Source organism: Strongylocentrotus purpuratus, unplaced genomic scaffold, assembly GCF_000002235.5.
Source record: "Strongylocentrotus purpuratus isolate Spur 01 unplaced genomic scaffold, Spur_5.0 spur5_scaffold_16, whole genome shotgun sequence".
Lineage (NCBI taxonomy): Eukaryota > Metazoa > Echinodermata > Echinoidea > Camarodonta > Strongylocentrotidae > Strongylocentrotus > Strongylocentrotus purpuratus.
The window spans coordinates 9,153,309-9,176,766 of NW_022145601.1; the positions used below are offsets into that span (position 1 = coordinate 9,153,309).

The following is a 23,458-nucleotide window of genomic DNA, read 5'->3' on the forward strand; positions in this document are numbered from 1 at the left end:
TTTTTTAAATTACAAATCCAATGAGAATAGTTTTCATTAAACCTATTTAGTATGAAACTGAACAGGACGAGCAAGCTAATAATCTACATTGTAAATGTACATTTAAAACTCAGACTCAACAAGAAAAAAGAAATCTCATATAAAGAGTGAAAATGACAGCCAGTAAGCGTAAAACTTTTTATATATATATGCTTATATGTACAGACAAACTGAATGCAAAGAGCCAGAACATTGTCATCCTGGCTCCCTCTCTCTCTTTTTTGCATTATTTAAAATAATAATAATAATAACAATCTGTTTTCTTAGTTCACTTCTGGCTTTCAGCTGACAAAACATAACACTTAAAATCTTACTTAATGGCAAAATAATGCTAGATAAAAGTAAAACGTAGTTTGTCTTCCATTTGTTCAAAAAGTATGGCGAAGAACATATTTCATCATTCGGATGAGGAACACTAGGTTGCATGCCCTAGCTACATGGACCATTCATCAGATCAAGTCCTGGGGGGTGTTTCACAAAGCCTTTTGTCAATGACACAAATCAGTGAAAACTCTGCTGATAACCAATCAGAAACAAGGATTTCAGTAGCTTATAACAAAAAACTGTCATTTATCACTGATGACAAGTTTTGTGAAACGCCCCCCCCCCCCCCCCCCCCCCCCCCCCCGGGCTGTTCTTAGTGTGTTCTCCTTTTCTTCCTATGCCTTTGTCATCTTGTATCTGTTCCTTTATTGGTGAAGTATCAGTAAAGCGATGTACCAACTATCTTCTTTACCTAATAGCATCATGATAATAAAACAAGGCTCTAGAGTATTGTGAATGAAACGCTCAATATTATAATAAGATAAACATAAAGAGCATTTTTATTCTACAGGGCATGCAACTAGTTGGCCTTCAACACATTTTAATGTACTAATGTTAGAACACTTCTTGCACATTTCTTATATCATTGAAATAATAAAATTGCAATTAAAAGTTGTGAAATTTAAAATAAATGCCAACAGATTTTAGCTCATCAACATACTATAAATACAAAAACGCTTTTAGTGTAAGTATATTTATTATTTTGTCTATAATGTATGATAATTTTGTCCACTAACTTGTCCAATACATCAATCAAAAAGCAATTTGATAGCTAGTAATATGTGTCCAAAGTTCCAAACGAAAGAAAATATGCACAATTAACCTATTCAGATATTAAAATGAATGACCATAAAAGTATCTAAGGAGAATTAATTAAAATCTAAATAATTTTTCGATTGAAGACTCTAATATTTTTGAATTCTCTATTTCAGTGTTGATGCAAATATTTGATATTTAGTTTATGACCAGTTTAGTCATCGCTTTACGACAATTTTACAAGTCCTCTGTGACTCTGATCAACTCAAAGTATCCCAAATACTTCACATCACTCTGATCAAAATGTCCAAACTTAGCAGCATCTTAATTCACAATAATAAACCAAAGAACGATATATGAGCGTGGATGATTTCAAACAGTTATTGGTTTACCACTAGCATATGTTTTGTATTCTGTTGTGTACATGTTAGGTACAGAGAATGTTTGGATAGGACCAGCTTCTGGTATAACCCAAGGTGTATCGACCGGGCAGGAGAAGAGTTCAGTCATCTTAGGGTCAGACGGTGTCTTGTATGAACTAGTCATTGTAGTCTTCATACCAGCGTGAGGTACACGCTTGAAACGTTCAGGCCAGCGCGCAGGCTCCTTGATAGCTGTCTTGAATACCATTTCATCTACCATAGGAGCTCGCTGGTGAATCTCAGCTCCCTTAGGAAGAGGACTGTTAAAGAGAAGATAAACAAGTTGATAAATTACAACAATCATGATAATGTCTTTACGTAGTAATACTCTACTATTTCATGAAATAGGAAGAGGACTGCTAAAGAGAAGATAAACCAGTTAATAGATTACAACAATCAAGATAATGTCTTACGTAGTAATACTCTAACGTTTCCATGAAATAAGTCATGAATCACGGCCATGATTTATATTCAACTTGTTATCAATAACCAAATATGCCAATTGTTATAAGCTACTAAAGATCCTTACACTTAATTGGCTTAGAGCAGATAAGTCATAGATTTTTGGCAGTTGTTTCATGAAATGGAGCCCAGCTGATCCTACTTTGCTACTAAAACTCTTTTTTAAAGTGTTTGGTTTGAATGGATTTTCTGGACCTATTGCAGCATACGAATGTAATTAAGAAAAGAAATTATACTGGAGACATTCATTCATTCATCTTTCCTCTGTGGGTGGAACACACTAACAACAAGTTGATTTCCAAAGGGGTCAACATTATGGGGTCATGTGACCCAAGGGGTCAACTTTATCTTGATTTCCTTTTTTCTTGAGGTTTTTTAGCACCTATCATCAGCCGCTTCCAAGAAGGCTGTACCTGCCAATGTACAGTACAGGGGTTATAGTGAGAACTATTTTGTTCTCCCTCAACCACGCCCCCCTTGAGTTTAAACCAAAAAAAAGAGGATTCAAGGGAAAAAATGGCATATAACAACATTCCCCCCTTTTTGAGTAAGAAAAATTGGGAAATAATAGGGAAAAATAGAGAAATTAAGGGGAAAATCAGGACAATAGGGATAAAATTGGGAAAACAAACAACAACAAAAATCGGGTTTAAAAAAAATTATTTAAAAAAAATTGGGGGAAAAAAAAGAAGAAAAAAAATCGGAGAGAACTAAAACTTGGGAGAAAAAAAATAATCTGGAAACCGATTTAAATCAGGTAATTATCAGGCCTGTCTATCAGACGGGAAGACAAGAGAGATTTGTAATACTTACTTGTGCTTGGTTCCATGGCCCCATGCCTGCGTGTAATCTTCACATCGCCAGTAGGTGGCAGCATCTTTCTTTGGGTAGTCGTCCAGCTCATGACGAGTGAAACGTTTGTGCACGTGATGAGAGGTTGGTACGTAGATATCAAGAAGCTGCAGAGCGCCATCATCTCGCACAAGAGTCGGCTTGTATTTAGGCACACTGTCCTGTAAGGCCAAAGATACAGTAATCAATTGTCATCTATTGTGATCATATTTAAACTCAACTTTAAATCAACTTCAAAAAGCACTTTGATAATAAATGACCACGTTTGCTAAGCAAACTTGTAACATGTATAGGTACATCTCACATACAAAAATAAATAAGATATTTTCCTCAAAGATATAGCGTATACATGATAGATTATTGCTAAAAATAGAAAAGGTAAGTGTACATCACAGTAAAAAGGCCTTGAATAGGAAGAATTATATTGTAATGCCCTGAACTTGCACTATGTATTCCCTATAGTTAAACTTGTGATCATCGATATTTGGAAGTTCAATCACTGAATATGGATTTGTCTGAAAATGTCAAACTTTTGAACACACATTACAATTCAAACCAAATCAAAATGTTGCTGACTCAATATATTACATTTTGCTGTAAGGAATAGCATGCAACTTCTTTTAGTCTGATCCGAGCCCATTGCATAAACCGTTCCACTGCATGATGGTAACTTTGACATCAATCCCCGGTGTGTTGGCTCAGTCAGTAGAGCGTCCGCCTCACAACCTGGAGGTCGTGGGTTTGAACCCCGGCCGCGTCATACCAAAAGACTTTAAAAGACGGGAGTTGCTGCACCTTGTTTGGCGTTCAACAATAAGGGATAGAGCAACGTTGATCAATAGGGCAAAAAGAATTTCCATTTTCGGTTTAACTTATTAAAATTTGGAGTGGACTTTAACAAATTATTATTAATATCAACTACCATGGCAACATCACTCAACAGCCATTCAAATTAAGATTTTTATGGAAATACCATGAATGGCAGAGTTACCATCAATGCTACATTGTATACAACCAGGCTCGATCAGACTAAAGGATTTGGTTGAGTTTGCTATAATAAATCATAGTTATGGTAGTTCCTTACCCTGACTGGTGCAGGACAATTCTGATGATGAGTTTGAAGATCAGATGGCTGTGGATTGCCACTGAGCCTGTTGTCAAAGTCTACACCCATCTGCATTTGGTCTCCTTTGTATTGTGCTTGCACCTCACTCTCCTGGTTGCCCATGGTTAGAGGCTTCCTCCAGCCTCTTTGCTGCAGCTGATAGGGAGAGGGTAAGAAGAACAAAACAAATACTTGATTAAATCAAATCAGTTCATGTATTGTCAGATCATACAGAGACAATGAAATCTGCATCTACATGTACTTATCCAACATTTTTGTAAGTTAACCCCTTCTAATTTTTGCCCCCCACCAAATTTTACTTCATGAAAAAAAAAACATAAAAAGTCCAAGCACTACATTGGATTCACTATAGAACCAACCAAAAATTGCCTTCAAATACATGCAGATCTTACATAATAATATTAATATCAACTTCATCATTTACCATTGAAACAAGATTAAAGACTTAGGCCTAGAAGATCTATATTTTACAAGTTTCCAATATATTGCAGTGTATAAAATGTCAAAGGAAATGTTTAGGTACCCCCCCCCCCCTTGTACCCACCGCAAACTGACCAATAGTGAAATGGTATACTAAATCAACATAGAGGTCGAGACACAATTTGGAATTTCAAGAACAAAAAAGAAAATTTAGGCCAAACTATTCTTCTTGCCTTATTAAACATTATCTGAATTCATAATCTTACCTTTTCTCTTAAGTCCTTATTGTAGTGCATATTCCAGTGACCTGGGGCCTTATGATGCTGAGGATTAGCCATTAATCCCCCATGATATTTGTAATCATGCGCCCCACCTGTCGTTGTTTGGAACGGCTTGATGATTTCATCTTGTTTGGCAAGCTGTGGTGGCAGAGGGTTGTTGATGGTAGTCTGCAAAGTTTAAAGAGAAAATAGCCCCATTAATCTACAAATGTTATGACTAGACAGTAGACTTCTAGTCTATACTAGCTACGTCCATTCAAGCAATTCATGACACTCCTTGTAGTTACTCGCCTCACCTACCATCCCAGATAGCTTTCTGAGCTGAGTGAGCTGCCAAAGTGATTACCCAACCAAGTACCAAGTCCAACATGTACTTGTAAGTTGTAGTTGCACTTGTAGAATGAGTTGAAATAGAGTCAAGTACATGTAGAACTATTGTCTTGATGTAGATTTTATGTCATTGTCAATACAGTGTCGATATGTTGTGTGTCCAGAAACCAGACAGGTTGGTTATCTTGACAGTTGATTTCAAACAGCTAGGATAATTAATACAATCAGTACAAGAATACACCCGACGGTGGCCTGTACTTAGACCTAGTCTATAGCGAAGAAGAAGAAGAAGAATTATTTTTAAGGAGTTCAACAGTGATGCCTCATCAATGAGTCTTTAAATATGTGGGCCTAGATCTAGATGTATAATCTAGTCAATGGTTATAATATAGAGTCTAGTGTCATTTTATGCTTATTTTCCCTTAGATCCAATTGGAAATGTGACAGCTTTCTTTTTGTTAAGTATCCGCAGACACACCACCATGCATGAATTGATAGCCCCCGGCCCCGTCCTTAAAAAAAATTGAGAAATGACAAACCTTAAAATCTGATGCTGGAAAATAGTATTCCGGTCGGTAATCCAAGCCCCGACCTGAGCTAGTCTGATGAAGGTCGAATCTCCTATCTGCTCCCGTCATGATGTTTCACAAAATTTTGCTTGAATCCTTCAAACCGGTTAAAAATGTTGCTTATGAAACTGTTTTTCTCTCACGTCTCGTCTCCCTGCGCGTAAGGCAAGCCAATAATAACTGTAGACTGCACAGTACAGGTCTGTACTCTGCTCTGGTTGTATTGTGTACGTTATCAACATTAGTCGCGTTGCCAGGTAATACGATCGACTTCCGCACCTCATTCAACGCGATGCGTAAATAAACAAGCACGCCCTCTCTAGCTCTTTGTAGGCGTTACGATGTTTAATCGTAAATGCAATTACACTGGGGTTTCCCCTAAATTGATTTGAATTTAATTATATAAGGCTTAACTATCTACTGTATCAAAGCTACATCCTCACACGAAGGGTTCAATTACATAGATAAGCGTATTTAGGGCGGGCGGGGGGGGGGGGGGGGGGGGGTCAAGGGGATAGTTTTCCCCTGACAAACATGCCAATCTCTCTGTGAACTATATCTCTCTCGCTATATATCCTCTCTCTCGCTATATATCCTCTCTCTCTCTCTCTCTCTCTCTCTCTCTCTCTCTCTCTTTGTCTCTCTAAACATGATCTCCTCTCCAAAACAAAGTCCTTAGAAGCATGCAATGTTAAAGTAATTACCTCTTCCCCATCTCAGTTTCTCTCTCCATCTCCCTCTCTCTCTCCTTCCCCCTCCATCTCCCCTTCTCTCTTTGTATGAATCTTAACTGTGGTCTCCTACTTTTTCCTTTGTAAGAAACATGCTAAACACACATAATATCCATTCTCCCCCTTATTATTATTTTTTTTTTATGTAGATTATGTTTTCATGATGGTTTGGCGCCAATTAATATTAGTTTTTGCTTGTATTTTAACTAGAAACATGTTTTGTCAAACTTACATGTTACACATTACATTTATTTGTATGATTTTTCTTTGTATTGATGTGAAAAAGTGGAAATAAAACAAACAACAAACATTAAATATCTCTTTCTCTACCCTTTATCCAAATCTCTCGTTTTGAACTCTTAGACTCTCTCTCTCTCTTTCTCTTGATGTCCCTCTTTCTCGCCTTTACTGGCTTCCACCATCCCTCACTCTCTCTCTCTCTCTCTCTCTTAAACTCATCTCTATAAAATTCTCTCTTTCCAAATCGTCTCTCTTCTGGATCAAATCATATTCCCCCTGGATGCAATCAAGTAAATCTTTGAAAGTTTGAACCGATAACTTTCCTCAAACCCATCTCAGTTTCTCTACCCCCTCCCTCTTTATCTCCTCTCTTTCTCTCTGTGTCTCTCTCTTTTCAATCCTTTCTCTCTCTCACTCTGAGCTCTGTTTTTCTTCCTCCCCTCTCTTTCTCAACACAACATACCCCCACCCTCTTTATCTCTACAAAATGATCCTTTCTCTTCAGTCTTCACAAAGACAACGTCCGTTCATGCAATGAAGTAAATTATTGAATAGATACAAAGTAAACAATTGTTATATTTCATAACCGTTAAATTTTATTTTACCATGATGTTTATTAATATTTCTATTACACTTTCTTACCAATCCTATCCCCCCCCCCCCCCCCCCCCCCCCCCCCCCCCCCCCCCCCGAGTTGATATAACTCTGCATATACAATATCAATGGCGACAACTATCCAACTTGGGTTTGCCTTAACCCTGCCACACCGCGCTATCTACTGTATCTTCATCACCACGATGGCAAGGTGTGGCCTTCAAGGTAGGCCTGTATTCAATGTCAGAACATGGCACAATACGGGTAATGTCCAAATACGCTGTAGTTATAAATGTCCATCTTGGTGTGTAAACATTTCATTTCTTTCTCTTTCGGAACACTGTAGATTAATGAAAACATTCATGGTGGATAGTAGTGATTATGAAATAACTTAGGCAGGGGTGTGTTCAAGATGCTGTCCTTACCATCTTGTTATTGATAGTCAAACCTGCTTTAGTGACCACCTGTCTACAAAGACCACATTTTTTGTTTCCCTTGAAAATGGTTTCTCATTGAAACATGAATTAAAGGAACCTGTCTACAAAGACCACTTTTTGTGTTTCCCTTGGGCGGTCGCTATAGACAGGTTTGACTGTATCATGCAAACAGGAAAATGACACCATTTACAACTTTAGACTGAGAAGATAGGAGTGCATTAAAACTGGTTGGACATTTTCTAAAAAATAATTTTTAAAAAATTAATATTTTTTCTAACTGTAGGGTTGTTAAATATCATGAACAGCAAAGGTTGGTACTGTACTACATATAAATTCAGCCCTTCAATTCACTGTAATCTTCTCAACCTAAAGAATCTACGCTTGACTGTATATAAATCAAGATGGATGAACGCTCATGAAGTTTGAACCAATCTTTAACAAAAAGTTTTAAGACTTGGAAACACAGTGTCAATATAATGTACAGCATTCACTGCGCACATACACTTAAATAAAAAATCCACAGAGTTGCAAATACTCCTCACTCTTGTATTGTAATGTGATGGTTTGTCCTACATTTTCTGATGAGAACCTTTCACATATTGTTATATTTTCCTGATTATCCATCCTAAATCTTCCAGAGTTTTCTTCTGAACATCTTCGCGCACCTCCACACCAGACACAATAGAGGGCTTTCTTTCTCTTATCAGCTCAGATTGAATAATGAGTGTTTTCTCAGAAGTCTAGTTTTCTCTCTGCCAGTGATGATGCACAGTTGAATGCTGATGCGGAGGCACTCCGAGCAGCTTTCTTAGCAGGATCTTCTTGAGATCTACTTACAGTCTCTGACAGGTCTGGGGGAAGATGAAGCTTCTGAAAAATAGAAAAAGGAAAATGAAGGAATTACATATTTTTTAATCATACAGCTAGACTTGCACCCTGCATAGATAGGTGTCTAATACTTACAACCTTAAATGGGCAATTCTGGTTTTGAAATAACTTGTATTCATTAAAGTGAAAGATGTGATAGAGAGAAGGTGGGAGAGAGAGAGAGAGAGAGATCGAAGAGAAGGAGAGGGAGAAGGAGGATGCAATCATACACAAAGAAAGAAAAAAGAGATATACATGGAAACCTCACAAAGTATTCATGGTTTATTGAGAAAGGAAAACAACGGAGAGAAAAACAATATAAAATAAAGGTTCCTCACCTCAATGGTAAGTTTCTTCCTGCGGAGCTTAAAAGCTAGATCCATAGAGTCAGGAAGATAACTAGCAAGAGTATTCAGTCTCGGCAGTCTATGTATGTGAAATAAACCTGAAAAAACAAGATTTAAACAAAAGCACAAATTTATTGCAATGTTTATGTAGGTTCTTATGCAAAGTGATACATGTACAAATCCAACTTAATTGGCAATTCCTCTGTGTATACATTAATAATGTTGGTTTCTTCCTCCAAATGACAAAATCTTTGAAAGACCGATCATTTTCAAATAATTTCTTATTAGAGGACAAAATCATTCTCTAAGACTTTCTAATTAGGGTACAGCCGGAGTGCATGAAGGGAAAGGGCTATATTTGAAGGCCCTTGATGCAGCCATACTGCGTGATAGGACAAGGGTATGGAGTTCAATTACTCTAAATCTCTGTGTATAAGACGTACCTGTGTATGAGATGCGCCTGTGTATGAGATGCGCCTGTGTATAAGACGTACCTGTGTATGAGACGCGCCTGTGTATAAGACGCACCCTCTTATACGTCTCATACAAAAATATTTACGGTATACTAATTGCGTTATGGAGACGGACATCAGTCACCCATTGCCGATGTCCGTCTCCATATCGCGATTAGTATACTTGCCATGAAGCCCCACACATATTGGATAGGCTAAAGCTTACCATGATACTCTTTATAAGCAGGATTAGTCTCCTTTTCAGACCCTGCAAATGATTCCAGTTTGAATGCTGCATCACATAATCTCTCTATCCTCCTTACTCTGCTCTCATCCTGTAAAACATGGTAGAAACAAAAACTGCTAACTACTAGTATTCCATTGGGCAATCTACCCCAACCACCCTAACATAGGCAAAAGGTGTGTTGGTATAGTGAGAACACAGACAGCTAGTGATCATACCTGGTATAGGTGTGTTGGTATAGTGAGAACACAGACAGCTAGTGATCATACCTGGTATGGGTGTGTGGGTATAGTGAGAACACAGACAGCTAGTGATCATACCTGGTATAGGTGTGTGGGTATAGTGAGAACACAGACAGCTAGTGATCATACCTGGTATGGGTGTGTGGGTATAGTGAGAACACAGACAGCTAGTGATCATACCTGGTATGGGTGTGTGGGTATAGTGAGAACACAGACAGCTAGTGATCATACCTGGTATGGGTGTGTGGGTATAGTGAGAACACAGACAGCTAGTGATCATACCTGGTATAGGTGTGTGGGTATAGTGAGAACACAGACAGCTAGTGATCATACCTGGTATGGGTGTGTGGGTATAGTGAGAACACAGACAGCTAGTGATCATACCTGGTATAGGTGTGTTGGTATAGTGAGAACACAGACAGCTAGTGATCATACCTGGTATGGGTGTGTGGGTATAGTGAGAACACAGACAGCTAGTGATCATACCTGGTATAGGTGTGTTGGTATAGTGAGAACACAGACAGCTAGTGATCATACCTGGTATGGGTGTGTGGGTATAGTGAGAACACAGACAGCTAGTGATCATACCTGGTATGGGTGTGTGGGTATAGTGAGAACACAGACAGCTAGTGATCATACCTGGTATGGGTGTGTGGGTATAGTGAGAACACAGACAGCTAGTGATCATACCTGGTATAGGTGTGTTGGTATAGTGAGAACACAGACAGCTAGTGATCATACCTGGTATGGGTGTGTGGGTATAGTGAGAACACAGACAGCTAGTGATCATACCTGGTATGGGTGTGTGGGTATAGTGAGAACACAGACAGCTAGTGATCATACCTGGTATGGGTGTGTGGGTATAGTGAGAACACAGACAGCTAGTGATCATACCTGGTATAGGTGTGTTGGTATAGTGAGAACACAGACAGCTAGTGATCATACCTGGTATGGGTGTGTGGGTATAGTGAGAACACAGACAGCTAGTGATCATACCTGGTATGGGTGTGTGGGTATAGTGAGAACACAGACAGCTAGTGATCATACCTGGTATGGGTGTGTGGGTATAGTGAGAACACAGACAGCTAGTGATCATACCTGGTATGGGTGTGTGGGTATAGTGAGAACACAGACAGCTAGTGATCATACCTGGTATAGGTGTGTTGGTATAGTGAGAACACAGACAGCTAGTGATCATACCTGGTATAGATGTGTGGGGATGGTGAGAACACAGACCGCCAATGAGACTCTTAACAGTCCTCTGAGTGCGTGTAGGAACCTACATAGAGACACACTGGAATGCTCATCAGAGTTCTCTTCCCACAGAGGTGAAGCTAGAGAATAGATTCCTAGTCTCAGGACATTGCGATTCGTCAAACCCTAGGGAATAAAATGAAACAAAAATCTTTTGTTACAATTGTAAATAAAAGTAAAAAATATATAATATAACTACAATTTCTATAACAAATACACCACAGTAAGATATACATCTTCAATATCACAAAGATACTAATGAATAGAATAATGCAACATGCACAGAAAAGGAGAAGTTTTGCAGATGGACAGATTCAAGATCCATTTATTATTGTGTTTGTATTTAATAACATTTATTTCCTTCTCAACAGTACAATATGAAACACAATGTATATATAAATTATATACGTAACAATGATTTCAACATAGGGTATACAGTAAATAATTAACAAAATATGGTTTATAACAAGATAGAATAATAGAAACTCATGACTGCATTCAGAAGAAGAAAAAAAACCTGAACAGAGAATGAATGAAGAACCAATATGGCGCTTGCTATTTTGAATTTACGAAGGAAATAATGCTTTGTAACATAAAAATCTAATCCTAAATGACCAATAACCTTACTTGTGATTTAGCAGCATCGGCAGTAAGACTATAACCACCATCAGTAATCTCTTTCTCCACAGCACTGAACAATCTCAGATAGGCTGGATTCGTACTAAGGAAAAAACATGACATCAAATTATGAATGAATTTAATGATTGTTATAGGGCAGTGACTTGTCCTTCATACGCTAGATTGGTAAAAAAAAAAAAAACAACAACAATAAAGGCATTGACTAGTGTCTTATGCGCTAGATTGGTACTGTACTACAAAAAAACAAACCCACATAATATTTGTGAATGAATCTCACGATTATTATACAGCAGTAACCGGTTCTCACAGACTAGATTCGTACTTAAGCATAACATCAAATTATTATAAAATTAGTCCAGTCTTTATTTCCTCATTTTTAAACCAGACTTCAGATGTTCAGAACCAAACCAAAACACAAGATTTATAAAACGATAATCTTTTCTTGATACTTTAAAGAGAGCCCCGTATACCTTTTTTAAAAGAATGTTTATATATTTATCAACTTTATAAAGCACATAGAGAATTAATCTGTAATTATTGTGCAATAAACAGTATAATAATCATTATATTTTTGATCAATGAAATCCTGTTCAGTGGTTGGTCAACATAGAAATGTGACCAAACAAAACATTGCTATGATGTAACTGTGACGTCATCCATGGTATAGTGCACTATACCATGGATGACATCATATATATGCCATCGATCAAGATCAATGTGCTATCGGTCGCGGTACTGTCGTCTGTGCTGCTCTCACTGCACTCTACACTACTTCATTATTAGTAGTAATATCATTATCATTTTTATGAAGGTTGGTTTGAAAAAACTAAACAAATATATCATGCACTATTTCAAGCCACTAGTGAAACTATGGATTCCTCTGAGACAGACATAGCACTATATTCTTCAGGGCTATGCCCCTCAAAAAATAGTGCTATTCCTGCCACCTCAATCCATAATTTCAATTATATACCTCATTTTAAGATTCTTTACTAATCCTGTCTTCTGATTGGTTGAAAATGCAGTCATGTTCTAAACCATGCCCGCTAATTGAAATTCATAGTCATTTTTCCCGGCTCTACCGGTTTATATCCATTTTTCATAGCACTTTTTCCATGGCTGTGAAACGTGACGTCATTTTGCTGCGATCCCCATTTTGGTTTACGTGTTACCGTATAAGTTTCTTTTGTGCGATGACCGATGCGCAATACCGTTAACGGTGTTTGAGTGCAATTCGATTTTGGTCGCTGCATTCAGGCGACGAATCTACCAATCCACGCAGCGCAGACGACCGATCGCCATTTTGTGTACTAGTCTCGATCGTAAACATCTACAACAAGTAGACTAGACGCACAGTCTGTGTAAATATGTTGCGAATTTGTGAATTTATAAAGTTACTGTTCATGTTCTACTGGAGCACAGCTTGTTGGTGATATCATCCTGTACAAAAGTTACTGTTCGTGTAAACGTGTTTGGTATTCCCTGTTCTACTGGAGCACAGCTTGTTGGATTTCATACTGTACACAAGTTATTGTTGGTGTTAATATTCATTACTTCAAAGAGATGGAAACCTAAATGGGTGAGTCAACATTTTCCTTTTTTTCGGTATATAAAATATATATTGACTGCTTTTAATATTCGAGGCATAGTTGTTTCTATAGGGTCTCGGGAAACTCACAACCTGCTATGACCCCGCGGCGCAAGCGCCTTGGGGTCATAGCAATGTGAGTTTCCCTTGACCCTATAGAAACCACTATGCCTCTCAAAGCAGTCAATATATCCTTACTAAAGCCTCTCAGTGCATGGTATATTTGTTTACTATTATCATGAATATCTTACCTGTTATCTTGAAGAGGAATATTTTGTGATTGAAGATGGAAGCATGTTGTGTTGACAGAGCTTAGTCTAGGTTCACCCATAACCCGGTTTAGATCATAGCCGTGACCAAACTGATGTGCAGATTCAGATACCTAAGAAAGAGTAGAAAAACAGTGTGTGTGAAGGTGTGGTGGTAAAGTGGTCATTCACTTGACACTCAATCAAGATAAAGAGGGAGAGACAGCTGAACAGACTGTTTGATTGATTGATGCAGATGGGTAAATAGATATATGGAGAGAGAGAGAGAGAGAGAGAGAGAGAGAGAGCGCGCGAGAGGGAGGGAGAAAGATAGAGAGGGAGAGAGATAAATAGAGAGAGAGATAGATAGATAGATAGAGAGATAGATAGATAGAGATAGATAGATAGAGAGAGATAGATAGATAGAGAGAGAGAGAGAGAGAGAGAGAGAGAGAGGGAGAGAGATAGATAGAGATAGATAGATAGAGAGAGATAGAGAGAGAGAGAGATAGATAGAGAGATAGATAGATAGAGAGATAGAAAGATAGAGATAGATAGATAGAGAGAGATAGATAGATAGAGAGAGAGAGAGAGAGATAGATAGAGAAAGAGATAGATAGATAGAGAGAGATAGAGAGATAGAGAGAGAGAGATAGAGAGAGAGAGAGAGAGATAGAGAGGGAGAGAGATAGAGAGGGAGAGAGATAGATAGAGAGATAGAGAGAGAGAGAGGGAGAGAGATAGATAGATAGAGATAGATAGATAGAGAGAGATAGATAGATAGAGAGAGAGAGAGAGAGAGAGAGGGAGAGAGATAGATAGAGAGAGAGAGAGATGGAGAGAGAGAGAGAGGGAGATAGATAGATAGAGAGAGAGAGATAGATAGAGAGAGAGATAGATAGATACAGATAGATAGAGAGAGATAGATAGATAGATAGAGAGAGATAGATAGATAGATAGATAGAGAAAGAGAGAGAGAGGACTCGCCTGATGTTGAGGAAGATGTTGATACCTCCATGCTATCTTCATCTTATCTTCATCTGTTTCTTGAGAAGTCTTTCTATCTTTATCATCATCTACAGGATGAGGCAAAGCCTGAAAAACAACATCAATAAACAACATTGCAAACTCTTTCATCATCTAGAACATTAAGCAATTAAATGTCATTTAAAATATATACACTTTTTTTCCAAGGGATGCATAAGTTACCTACAATGCAAGCCGGTTGAAGTATAAAGATAATAATAATAATAAAATCTATTCTAGTTTTTTTCAGGACCGCAGGCCCATCTCTAAGCACGTTACAGATATATTACCCCGGTCATCAGATTCAGGCTTACCCACACACAATGCATGCACATTCTCCACTCCCTGGGGAGAATTACAGCCAGGCGTCATTTTTACAAGCGCACGCTTGCTAATCTAAGCACATTAGGTTTCGCATCCTACCGGGTACCCATTTAACACCTGGGACCTTGTATGACCTTGCACAGTCCGGTGACATATCAACTCGACCACGACCTCTACAGATAGGGATGTCCATGCTGTTTTGCCCCTTATACATCTAAATTTCTCAATATATCTGATGAATGTATCAAGTTGATAGTCCTAATATAGCTTGAATAAGACAAAACAACAAATAAAATGATATTATTTTTGTGTCAATCAGTGTTCACAAAATAATACAATTCAATAATACTTGGTAATGTAGGGGATATATTGCAGACGTGCCTGGTAATAACAAGACTGAATGAAGGTTATGGAATTAGTCCCCTCCCAAAATGCACTAAATAGGAATGAACTAGTTGCCATCTTCCCACTTCCTAATCAAATTCAAATACTTGTGGAATAAAATGTCTAAAATTACTCAAATTTCATAATGGATTTCTTAGGATAAGTACCGGTACATTTCAATAATGACACTTTCTCTCTATCTGCATGTACATTGTACATAACATGTCATTTTCTCAGAAAGATGACTATTTTCAGCAATAATGGATTCATTTTCAAAAATTAATCTATGGTATCAATTTTTGGTGGATACCATAGATTTTCATTCCATTAGTGTTGTTTGTGTACCTTGAGTATCTTTTTTGGCTGCTCCTCTGCACTTGCCACCATTAATCCATGTCCACACATTACCCCTTCAGCTAAGAAGTAGCGGAGCAGCAAATTGGCATAGCTTCCAAATGTGTCCTCCTCTAAGATAACATGAAACCAGGAAAACAGCATTGATTTTTTTAAAATAATAATTAATAATAATAATACTCAGCTTTTATATAGCAGAATTACAATTAAGTCTGTACACGCTTCCAATCTTTGAGTTTATTACCCCAGCTTTAGCTGTGCTGCCATTACGGCGCTCTAGCATTTCAAGGAATTAATTACAGCCAGGTACCCAGGTACAAGGTGAAAGTTATCAGGAATATACTTGACATACTTCAGCGTCTCACGCAAGTGAAATGTATGTCCCCATCCTTTTTTCCCCGCTCTTTGCCTTCTTTTCTTTTTACATGAAAGAAAAAACAATGTGCCCCAATATTTTCGTAATAGCATTAATAATGTTCACCAATTAAGTTTTCTTTATTTCTACATTTTTTTGCTTCCTTTCCACTATCAGTATCACTTTTTTATATTTTTTACAACAGCTGGATTTTACTTTAATGAACCTTCAAGTCTTTTAAAGCATGACTTACCTATTAATAGCACTGAACCAACTGCTAGGCCCCCACCTGAAAATAAAGGAGAAAAATCACACAAATACTGTAATATGTAACATTGAGATTCATGAAATAAAAATAACTGGAGGCCCCGTGCAGGAGAGACACGTACACCCTGTGCATGTTTATACACTTGATACTTGATGAGGTAATCCCTGAAGCAGCTTTTCCATACTGGGATGGGATGTGTTGTGACAGCAGGTGAAGGTGCAGACAACAAAAGGGTGTACAATTGCTTTATACAGTAAAACAGTGACGTGAAAAGTAAAAAATCATGCTGCTCATATGGTTTACAGCATTATGCCGGTCATACCGCCCACCGGGTAATGCATGGCCGCACACTGGGGAACTTGAAGCATTTCAAAACATCAATGCTGACCACGCTGTCAGGCTGTGGGTCAGTTAGGTTATTTGTGCCTTCTAAAGTTCTATTTAGACTAATAAGTAGATCTACATGTCCGGGCCAGCGTTTCTCGAAACCGTCATAACTACAAGTTCACCGACATCCCATTGAAAGGTGTGTATTAAGTTTAACACGCGTTTCAATGGGATGTCGGTGAACTTGTAGTTATGACGGTTTCGAGAAACGCTGCCCTGCTAACTTGGACCAGGGGACAACTCGGCTCAGGTACAAAAACGGTCAGTTTTTGCATGTTTAGGTTTAGGGTTAGGTTCAGGGTTAGGGTTAGGGTTAGGGTTAGGGTTAGGGTTAGGGTTAGGGTTAGAGTTAGGGTTCCATGTCAGCTCGCCTAATGTCAGCCCGCCCCCTTACAAAGTCGCCCTCAATTGGTCATGTCGCCTCCCGATTTTTTTTGCCGATTTTGGGATTCTTGGTCAGCTCGCCCCCGTTTTTTTGGTCAGCTCGCCCCCTAATTTGTTGTTTTAATTTGATGTCTTTTACAAGTCAAAGTCAAGCCATTTTTAGTTCCTGGCATCTCAGTACTATGATATTACTAAATATTGACAATTTTCCATTGTAACTGCATATTTTCGAGGATATTTGCATCTAAGTTTCCACCAGCTTACGTACTACCACATCACTCCCTATTGTCTCCTCTCTGTCAGTGCTGTGCTGCGGAGCGGGGAGACCCTCTTCATGGCTTTCTGGCTAGCTCACTGTCTTGTTACTCTCACTCTTTCTCCCCCCCCCCCCCTCTCTCTCTCTCTCTCCCTCTATCTCTCTTTCTCTCCCTATCTCTCTCCCACCCCCTCTATCTCCCTTTTCTCACTCTCCTTCTTTCTCTCTGTCTGTCTCTCTCTCTCTCTCTATTTCTCTGGTATAACTTCCTAAATAAAAGGGTGACATGTGAATGCATTTTTGAATAATGTTACTATAGAATTTTACTTTTTTTAAAAACTAAATCAGATTTAATTGTACAAAATCCTGTTTGACTTTTTAACAATTCCCAAAATGATGCACATTATCGAATATTGTAATGGCAAACTTTTACCCATGTTTTTATGCGAAACTTATCTTATTTTTATGCAATATTCTACATGTACCTTTTAGTAAATTGGCCCAAATACAAAATGTTCTGCATTTTACCTATACAATGTATAATTTGTTTAAATCATTGTAGCATCTATTTGATTTTATAATTCCTGGATTTGGTTTCTGAAGTTGTCTCTGTTTCTGTTATTGAAGAATACACCATACCATACCATACCTATCTGACTATGCATTTTCCAACCAAAACATTTAATTCTTTTGAATATCAAAAATGTATCACTATTCATATATTGTATAAGTTCAATATATAATTTCATTGCAAATATGTTAATACAATTCAGATTTCTGTATATGTACCAAGCAATTTGCCAAGGTCGTTGAAGCACAGTAAATATGTACAAAAGAATTGCAATTTTACTACCATAATGCTACCATGCATAATGTTTTACGTGTAATTTTACTTTGTCACTGATGTATACTTTGTAAAAGAAACTGATTCGGCTCTCGGGCCGCGAATGTTTTTTTTTAATGAAATAAACCATTTTAAATAAATAAATAAATTAATCGTTCTGGCTGGCTTAGTGACGGAACTTATAGGGAGTATCCACAGGCTATAGGGATAATAAGGATTTTATAGATTGGCTTTCCTTAGCTTTTCTCAAGTATAATTTGTACACGCAAGCAAATTAGAGCATTTTAAGATCCCTTTTTAATCCAATAGTTTGTGTTCACTACTACAAGACCCATATACTAGAACGGAGTCGGTTCCATGACACATGCTCCGCCGACGATTGCTCCGCCGACAAATGCTCCGCAAAACGCGACAATTGCTCCGCGACATTTGCTCCGACGTCAAATGCTCCGCCGACAGTTGCTCCGCCGACAATTGCTCCGCCGACATTTGCTCCGCCGACATTTGCTCCGCCGACAATTGCTCCGCCGACAATTGCTCCGCCGACAATTGCTCCGCCTACAATTGCTCCGCCGACAATTGCTCCGCCGACATCTGCTCCGCCGACAATTGCTCCGCCGACATTCGCTCCGCCCCAAAGTACCGCGTTGAAGACAAATGCTCCCTTTTGCAGGGAAAACAAGATAGGAAGAAAGGAAAAGAAAAGAAAAGAAAAGGACAAGAAAACATGGAAAAGAAAAGGTCAAGAAAAGAGACGAGAAAAGGCTGAAGACAAGGGAAAAGGGACACAAAATAGAATATAGGAAGATTAATGAAGGTAAATCTTGCCGGCGCTGCGTCGGGACACGTCGGAGAAAAACTAGAAATAAAATGGAGTATGAAATATACTACATGCTCGTGAAATAATCATTAGTGATTAAGGCAGATGGTTTTCAGTTATTATATGAAAAGCATGAAAATTCGTTTGCCCGCTACGCTTTATATGTTCGTAATACATTTTGTACATCAGTGATTAACAAGCGATGCTGGTCACGCAGATGCTTTTTAATATGAAATGGCAAGCCAAAGAATTTCGACCATTCGTTAACTAGCTCGCTCGCCAACAAGGAATAAACAATAAATCCTGGAATAATACTTGCCTATTTGATTCAAATTAAGGGGAGTAATGGAGAAAAATTCTATTCAAGATTATAACCTATGATTTTCACCTTCCTTGTTCGCCAAATTAACAAATCAAAAACAAACAACAAAACATCCCCTTAAAGATACAATTTCCCTTTTGCAGCCAACATCAAATTATGTAGAAATTTGCAGGAATTATAAATATGTCATGGATGTCCTATCTGTGAAAGTTAAACGTTAGCAGTGTCCTAATATTCAAATTATGAAGGAAACCTGTTTATTTGCTAGGCTTCACTGATTAGACACTATTGAGTGACAAACTGGCTTTTTTTCTTCTTTGGTAATAACAAACATAAAATGAGCTGTAAAGGGTACATGAGCATTTGTCTACATCAATAACCCACTTCTTGTAAGGGCCAAAATTAAACTGATTGAATCTTTGCGCAGCATAAAACATACGACCATTCGGTACAATGGTCTGAAAATCAGACTATTACTTACTGGCTTTATAGCCCTTAAGTCGATTCGACAACTAATAGTCGTTATTTTTCCACTTAAAGACATTTTCAAGCCCCCCCTTTTTAGGGAAGTTCTAAATTAGTATTTACTTTCAAATGCCGTTGGAATTTAACCTTTTCATTTTTGTTGGCCTTCAAATGGGACATAGTCCCTTTAAATGTGTTTGTGCCCTCTCTTTCAAGGGACAAGACGACACAGTTGGTTATTTAAACAAATATGCCTATAATTATTATCAAAAGAGAAGTGCAAAAGAACTCGCTCACATGCTACGCTAACTCGCGATTATAATTTTTAACATATTCATTTGACGAATGTGCAGCTTCTTAACGTCAGACGAAGAATGGCGGAAGGCAGGTCGTGCTATTCAATATAAAATAAGCTTAAAACCGCCCGCTCGCTAAAAATAAAATTCACATCGCCTTAACTATGAATGTGCCCGACCCGTCCTGCAGCAAGAAAACTCTGTTGGATACTCATTCATGGGTTGAACGTTCGCTGTTCAGTTTATGGTATAGACGTGCAGGAATATGGTATTCAATATTATTGATAAGTCTACATTTTTAGCTCTCTCTTTCTCGCTATATACCATCGTTTACCAAAAGGGAATAAATATAACCTTAAATGATATAGTGCCCAAGAAAAATCACTATTTGTTGAAAGAAGGTCTACTAAAGGTTGAACACAGTTTATCTGTTACTTAAAAGTTTCTGCACCTGCTCCCCACCCCCCCCCCCCCCCCCCCCCCCCTCAAAAAGGGATTGCATCTTTCGCAAATGTTTATCACTTTTTTCCCATCGGTGTCATCTGATCGGGGAATTAAAACGCACCCCCTTCTCAGAATGCTGGCTACGGCCCTGAATAACAGCAACAAAACAAATCACACAAAACAAAAAATAACCCATGAAAGAAATATTGTCGGGGGAGCATATATGTCGGCGGAGCAATTGTCGGCGGAGCAATTGTCGGCGGAGCAAATGTCGGCGGAGCAATTGTCGGCGGAGCAATTGTCGGCGGAGCAATTGTCGGCGGAGCAAATGTCGGCGGAGCAATTGTCGGCGGAGCAACTGTCGGCGGAGCATTTGACGTCGGAGCAAATGTCGCGGAGCAAATGTCGCGGAGCAATTGTCGCTTTTTGCGGAGCATTTGTCACCGGAGTAATCGTCGCCGGAGCATGTGTCGGGTTACCACGGAGTCACTAGAACGTGTCGTCATGAGATAGTTGTAAAAGTTTAAAAATAGAAATAGAAGAGAATGTCTCTACATTGAATTAAAAGTGAGCTATAATTGATATTACTTATATAACTTTATTATGTAGCAAATAGATCGAAATAAAAGCTTTCAGCGGTAGACCCAAATGAACGAAACGTTATCTAATTTTACTCTCAATTCATTCTATATAAGTGCGTGATTTTGTTTTAAAAATATTGTAAGGGACGACCATGGCGTGACTAACATGAACACCTGCTCATCTTTTCAAGTATTCGAAAGCACTAGTAGGTTCCAAACTTAACCTGTATAATAATTTGTGTTTATTTTGTATATAGATGTCACTTTCTTTTAATCTATGCACAAATAAAAAGCAGTTATTCTTTCATATACATACCTTATTGTATGTCGCGGCGCTTTTGTCCTTCATTATTTTAAAGCGCGCGGAGGATAAAAGCGCTGAAACAATAATAATGACAAAGAAACATTTTTGATAATTCAAACAATGATTAAGAGTCGGCATGGGTGTCGATCTGTAACTGATACCTATTCATCAGGGGGGATGATCTATTCATTCATCCCCCCTATTGAATAGGTATTACGTAAGGATCGACACCCATGAGAGTCGGTACAACGAATCGTCTTCTTTGTTCTTTCTCTAATAATTTAATGAAACGTCAAAGCTTCCGCGCTTCACGCGGGAGGGGGAACTTAAATTCAGACAAGGATTAAGAGTCGAAAACCGTTCTCTAATAATTTAATGAAACGTCAGCACGGTGAGGGAAAACTGAATTCAGACAAGGATTAAGAGAAAAATATCATAATAATAAATACAGTACAGACTACATCCAACTTTCCATCTCCCGCCAACCCACTCTCTTCCCCTCTCTCCCTCTCTCTGTCTATGTCCATCTTCATCTTTGTCCATCTTCATCTTCCATAATGTTGTCTATTCCGCCATTTGCTTGTTTCCCGGCATCATCCCTTCCTTGAGATTAATTATTATAACATATTCCTGATGGTATACGTCGGACATTATACTTTAGCGAAAAAGATATAATCAAACCAACAGACTAACTAAAGAACAAAATCAGAGCGGAGGGGGGGGGGGTGATCGGAGGGGAGACAAATATCATAACAAATACAGGTCTATACAGGCTACGTCCAACTTTCTAACCCCCCCCCTCTCACATATAGGCCTACCTTTTATTTAGTTTAGGGAACGAAATAGAGAACCAGCGGCTGATAATGTCGAAATGAGAAGAATATTACTGTAAAATTATAAAAAGTAAAACCTTTGAATGTAAATCTCTGTTGCATCAAAATAAAATGAAACGTTTATCACATTATACTTTAGCACAAAATAGTTGTCTAAAAGAAGGTGGACAACATTATAATAGAAAGAATGAAACTTTCTCTTTTATTTACAAACGTATAAATAGCATAAATATTAAATAACCTGCTTCTGACCGCTGCGCTAGCGTAGGCGTACTGCCTTTGTACGTAGGTGGCGACTGTGTATAGGGGGCGACTGTGTATAGGAGGCGACTGTGTATAGGAGGCGACTCGACCACACAATTTGGGGGCGACTACGTTAGGAGGCGACTGTGTATAGGAGGCGACTGCGTATAGGAGGCGACCGGCTTGGGGGCGACCTGACCAGACACCGTTAGGATTAGAGTTAGGGTAAAATGACAAAAAATGACCGTTTTTGCAGCTGGGCCGAGTTGTCCCCTGGTCCGAGTTAGCCCGGATCCATCTACATATGATATGGACTCTACATTGAGGGTAAGTATTCTGTGAGTATTTGCATAAAAATAGAATCGGCAGTTCCCGCGGATCGGCCGCACACCGGAGCCACTAGATTTAGACCCTACATCAACTATAAAACTGTCTGTCCAGATCTAGATCTATACAAATTCAAAAGCTTAAGGGTCTAGTCTACTTTTACTTTTTAGTTTTATGACTTTTCATGGTTTTAATTGCACCTTAGCCCCGCACCTCTAAACTGTACGGTATTTTTAAAGATAAATGCATTTTTCTGTTTCAATGTGGGCTCGCTTTCGTACGAAAAAATAAGACGCCGCCCGCCTTGCCTGCATGCTGCTCGCATGCTGCTCGCGAAACCAGCAGCTTGGCCTGCTCTGCTCATCGCCTCCAGTTGGAGCCGCTGCGGCTCGGGGCGCGAGGGCCAGCAGGAGGAGCAGAGCCAGCGCCAGAGCCAGAGCCAGAGGCCTGATAACTGTCTGATTTTGTGAACCAGCACAAAAATCGTTTAATAAAATTCTGTTTTCTCAAATGTCATACCCAGTAAGTGATCGAGTGATGGAACACCAGTAGAGACAAGCAACTGTCCATTGTGTAGGGACGGTCGAGTTCCTCGTACAGAGAAATTCTTGGATTTCCCCCGCCTTTGAAAACTCGTTTTTGGTTCACAGGGCGCTGCCATTTTGTTTAAAGTAACCTTATTTAAGGCTAATGTAATAAAATAATCTTGTATACCTTTACTTTTAGAACTCTATTAGAAAAAAAATGAGGCAATAAACAAATCTCTATAAGATGAAA

General features: G+C 38.6%; 2 protein-coding genes across 2 annotated transcripts; both read right to left on the minus strand.

Annotated features, from left to right (window-relative positions):
* Positions 1 to 690: 690 nt before the first annotated feature.
* Positions 691 to 5,785, minus strand: LOC115918676. Its single transcript, XM_030986733.1, has 5 exons — positions 5,552 to 5,785; positions 4,668 to 4,850; positions 3,940 to 4,116; positions 2,817 to 3,016; positions 691 to 1,801 (listed from the first exon to the last, which is right to left on the minus strand). Exons 1-5 carry the CDS (start codon positions 5,648 to 5,650, stop codon positions 1,492 to 1,494), a joined length of 969 nt encoding a protein of 322 aa, XP_030842593.1. The 5' UTR covers positions 5,651 to 5,785; the 3' UTR covers positions 691 to 1,491.
* Positions 5,786 to 7,211: 1,426 nt separating this feature from the next.
* On the minus strand, positions 7,212 to 23,363 carry LOC115924490 (elongator complex protein 4-like). The gene is made up of 10 exons (XM_030986734.1): positions 23,201 to 23,363; positions 16,161 to 16,196; positions 15,544 to 15,665; positions 14,452 to 14,559; positions 13,468 to 13,598; positions 11,617 to 11,710; positions 10,936 to 11,115; positions 9,476 to 9,584; positions 8,789 to 8,895; positions 7,212 to 8,453 (listed from the first exon to the last, which is right to left on the minus strand). Exons 1-10 carry the CDS (start codon positions 23,340 to 23,342, stop codon positions 8,316 to 8,318), a joined length of 1,167 nt encoding a protein of 388 aa, XP_030842594.1. The 5' UTR covers positions 23,343 to 23,363; the 3' UTR covers positions 7,212 to 8,315.
* Between the last annotated feature and the right edge of the window lie 95 nt (positions 23,364 to 23,458).

What these genes read in the sequence shown, in the direction of transcription:
- LOC115918676 (XM_030986733.1), bottom strand. Translation starts at nt 5,650, where the DNA reads ATGACGGGAGCAGATAGGAGATTCGACCTTCATCAGACTAGCTCAGGT. An exon ending in TTCCAGCATCAGATTTTAAG is followed by an intron (nt 4,851 to 5,551) that starts GTTTGTCATTTC and finishes TAAACTTTGCAG; the next exon opens with ACTACCATCAACAACCCTCT. An exon ending in ATTGTCCTGCACCAGTCAGG is followed by an intron (nt 3,017 to 3,939) that starts GTAAGGAACTAC and finishes TTGGCCTTACAG; the next exon opens with GACAGTGTGCCTAAATACAA.
- LOC115924490 (XM_030986734.1), bottom strand. Translation starts at nt 23,342, where the DNA reads ATGGCAGCGCCCTGTGAACCAAAAACGAGTTTTCAAAGGCGGGGGAAA. An exon ending in ATCACTCGATCACTTACTGG is followed by an intron (nt 16,197 to 23,200) that starts GTATGACATTTG and finishes CTTTATTTTCAG; the next exon opens with GTGGGGGCCTAGCAGTTGGT. An exon ending in ATTCCTCTTCAAGATAACAG is followed by an intron (nt 11,711 to 13,467) that starts GTAAGATATTCA and finishes TTTTTTCCTTAG; the next exon opens with TACGAATCCAGCCTATCTGA.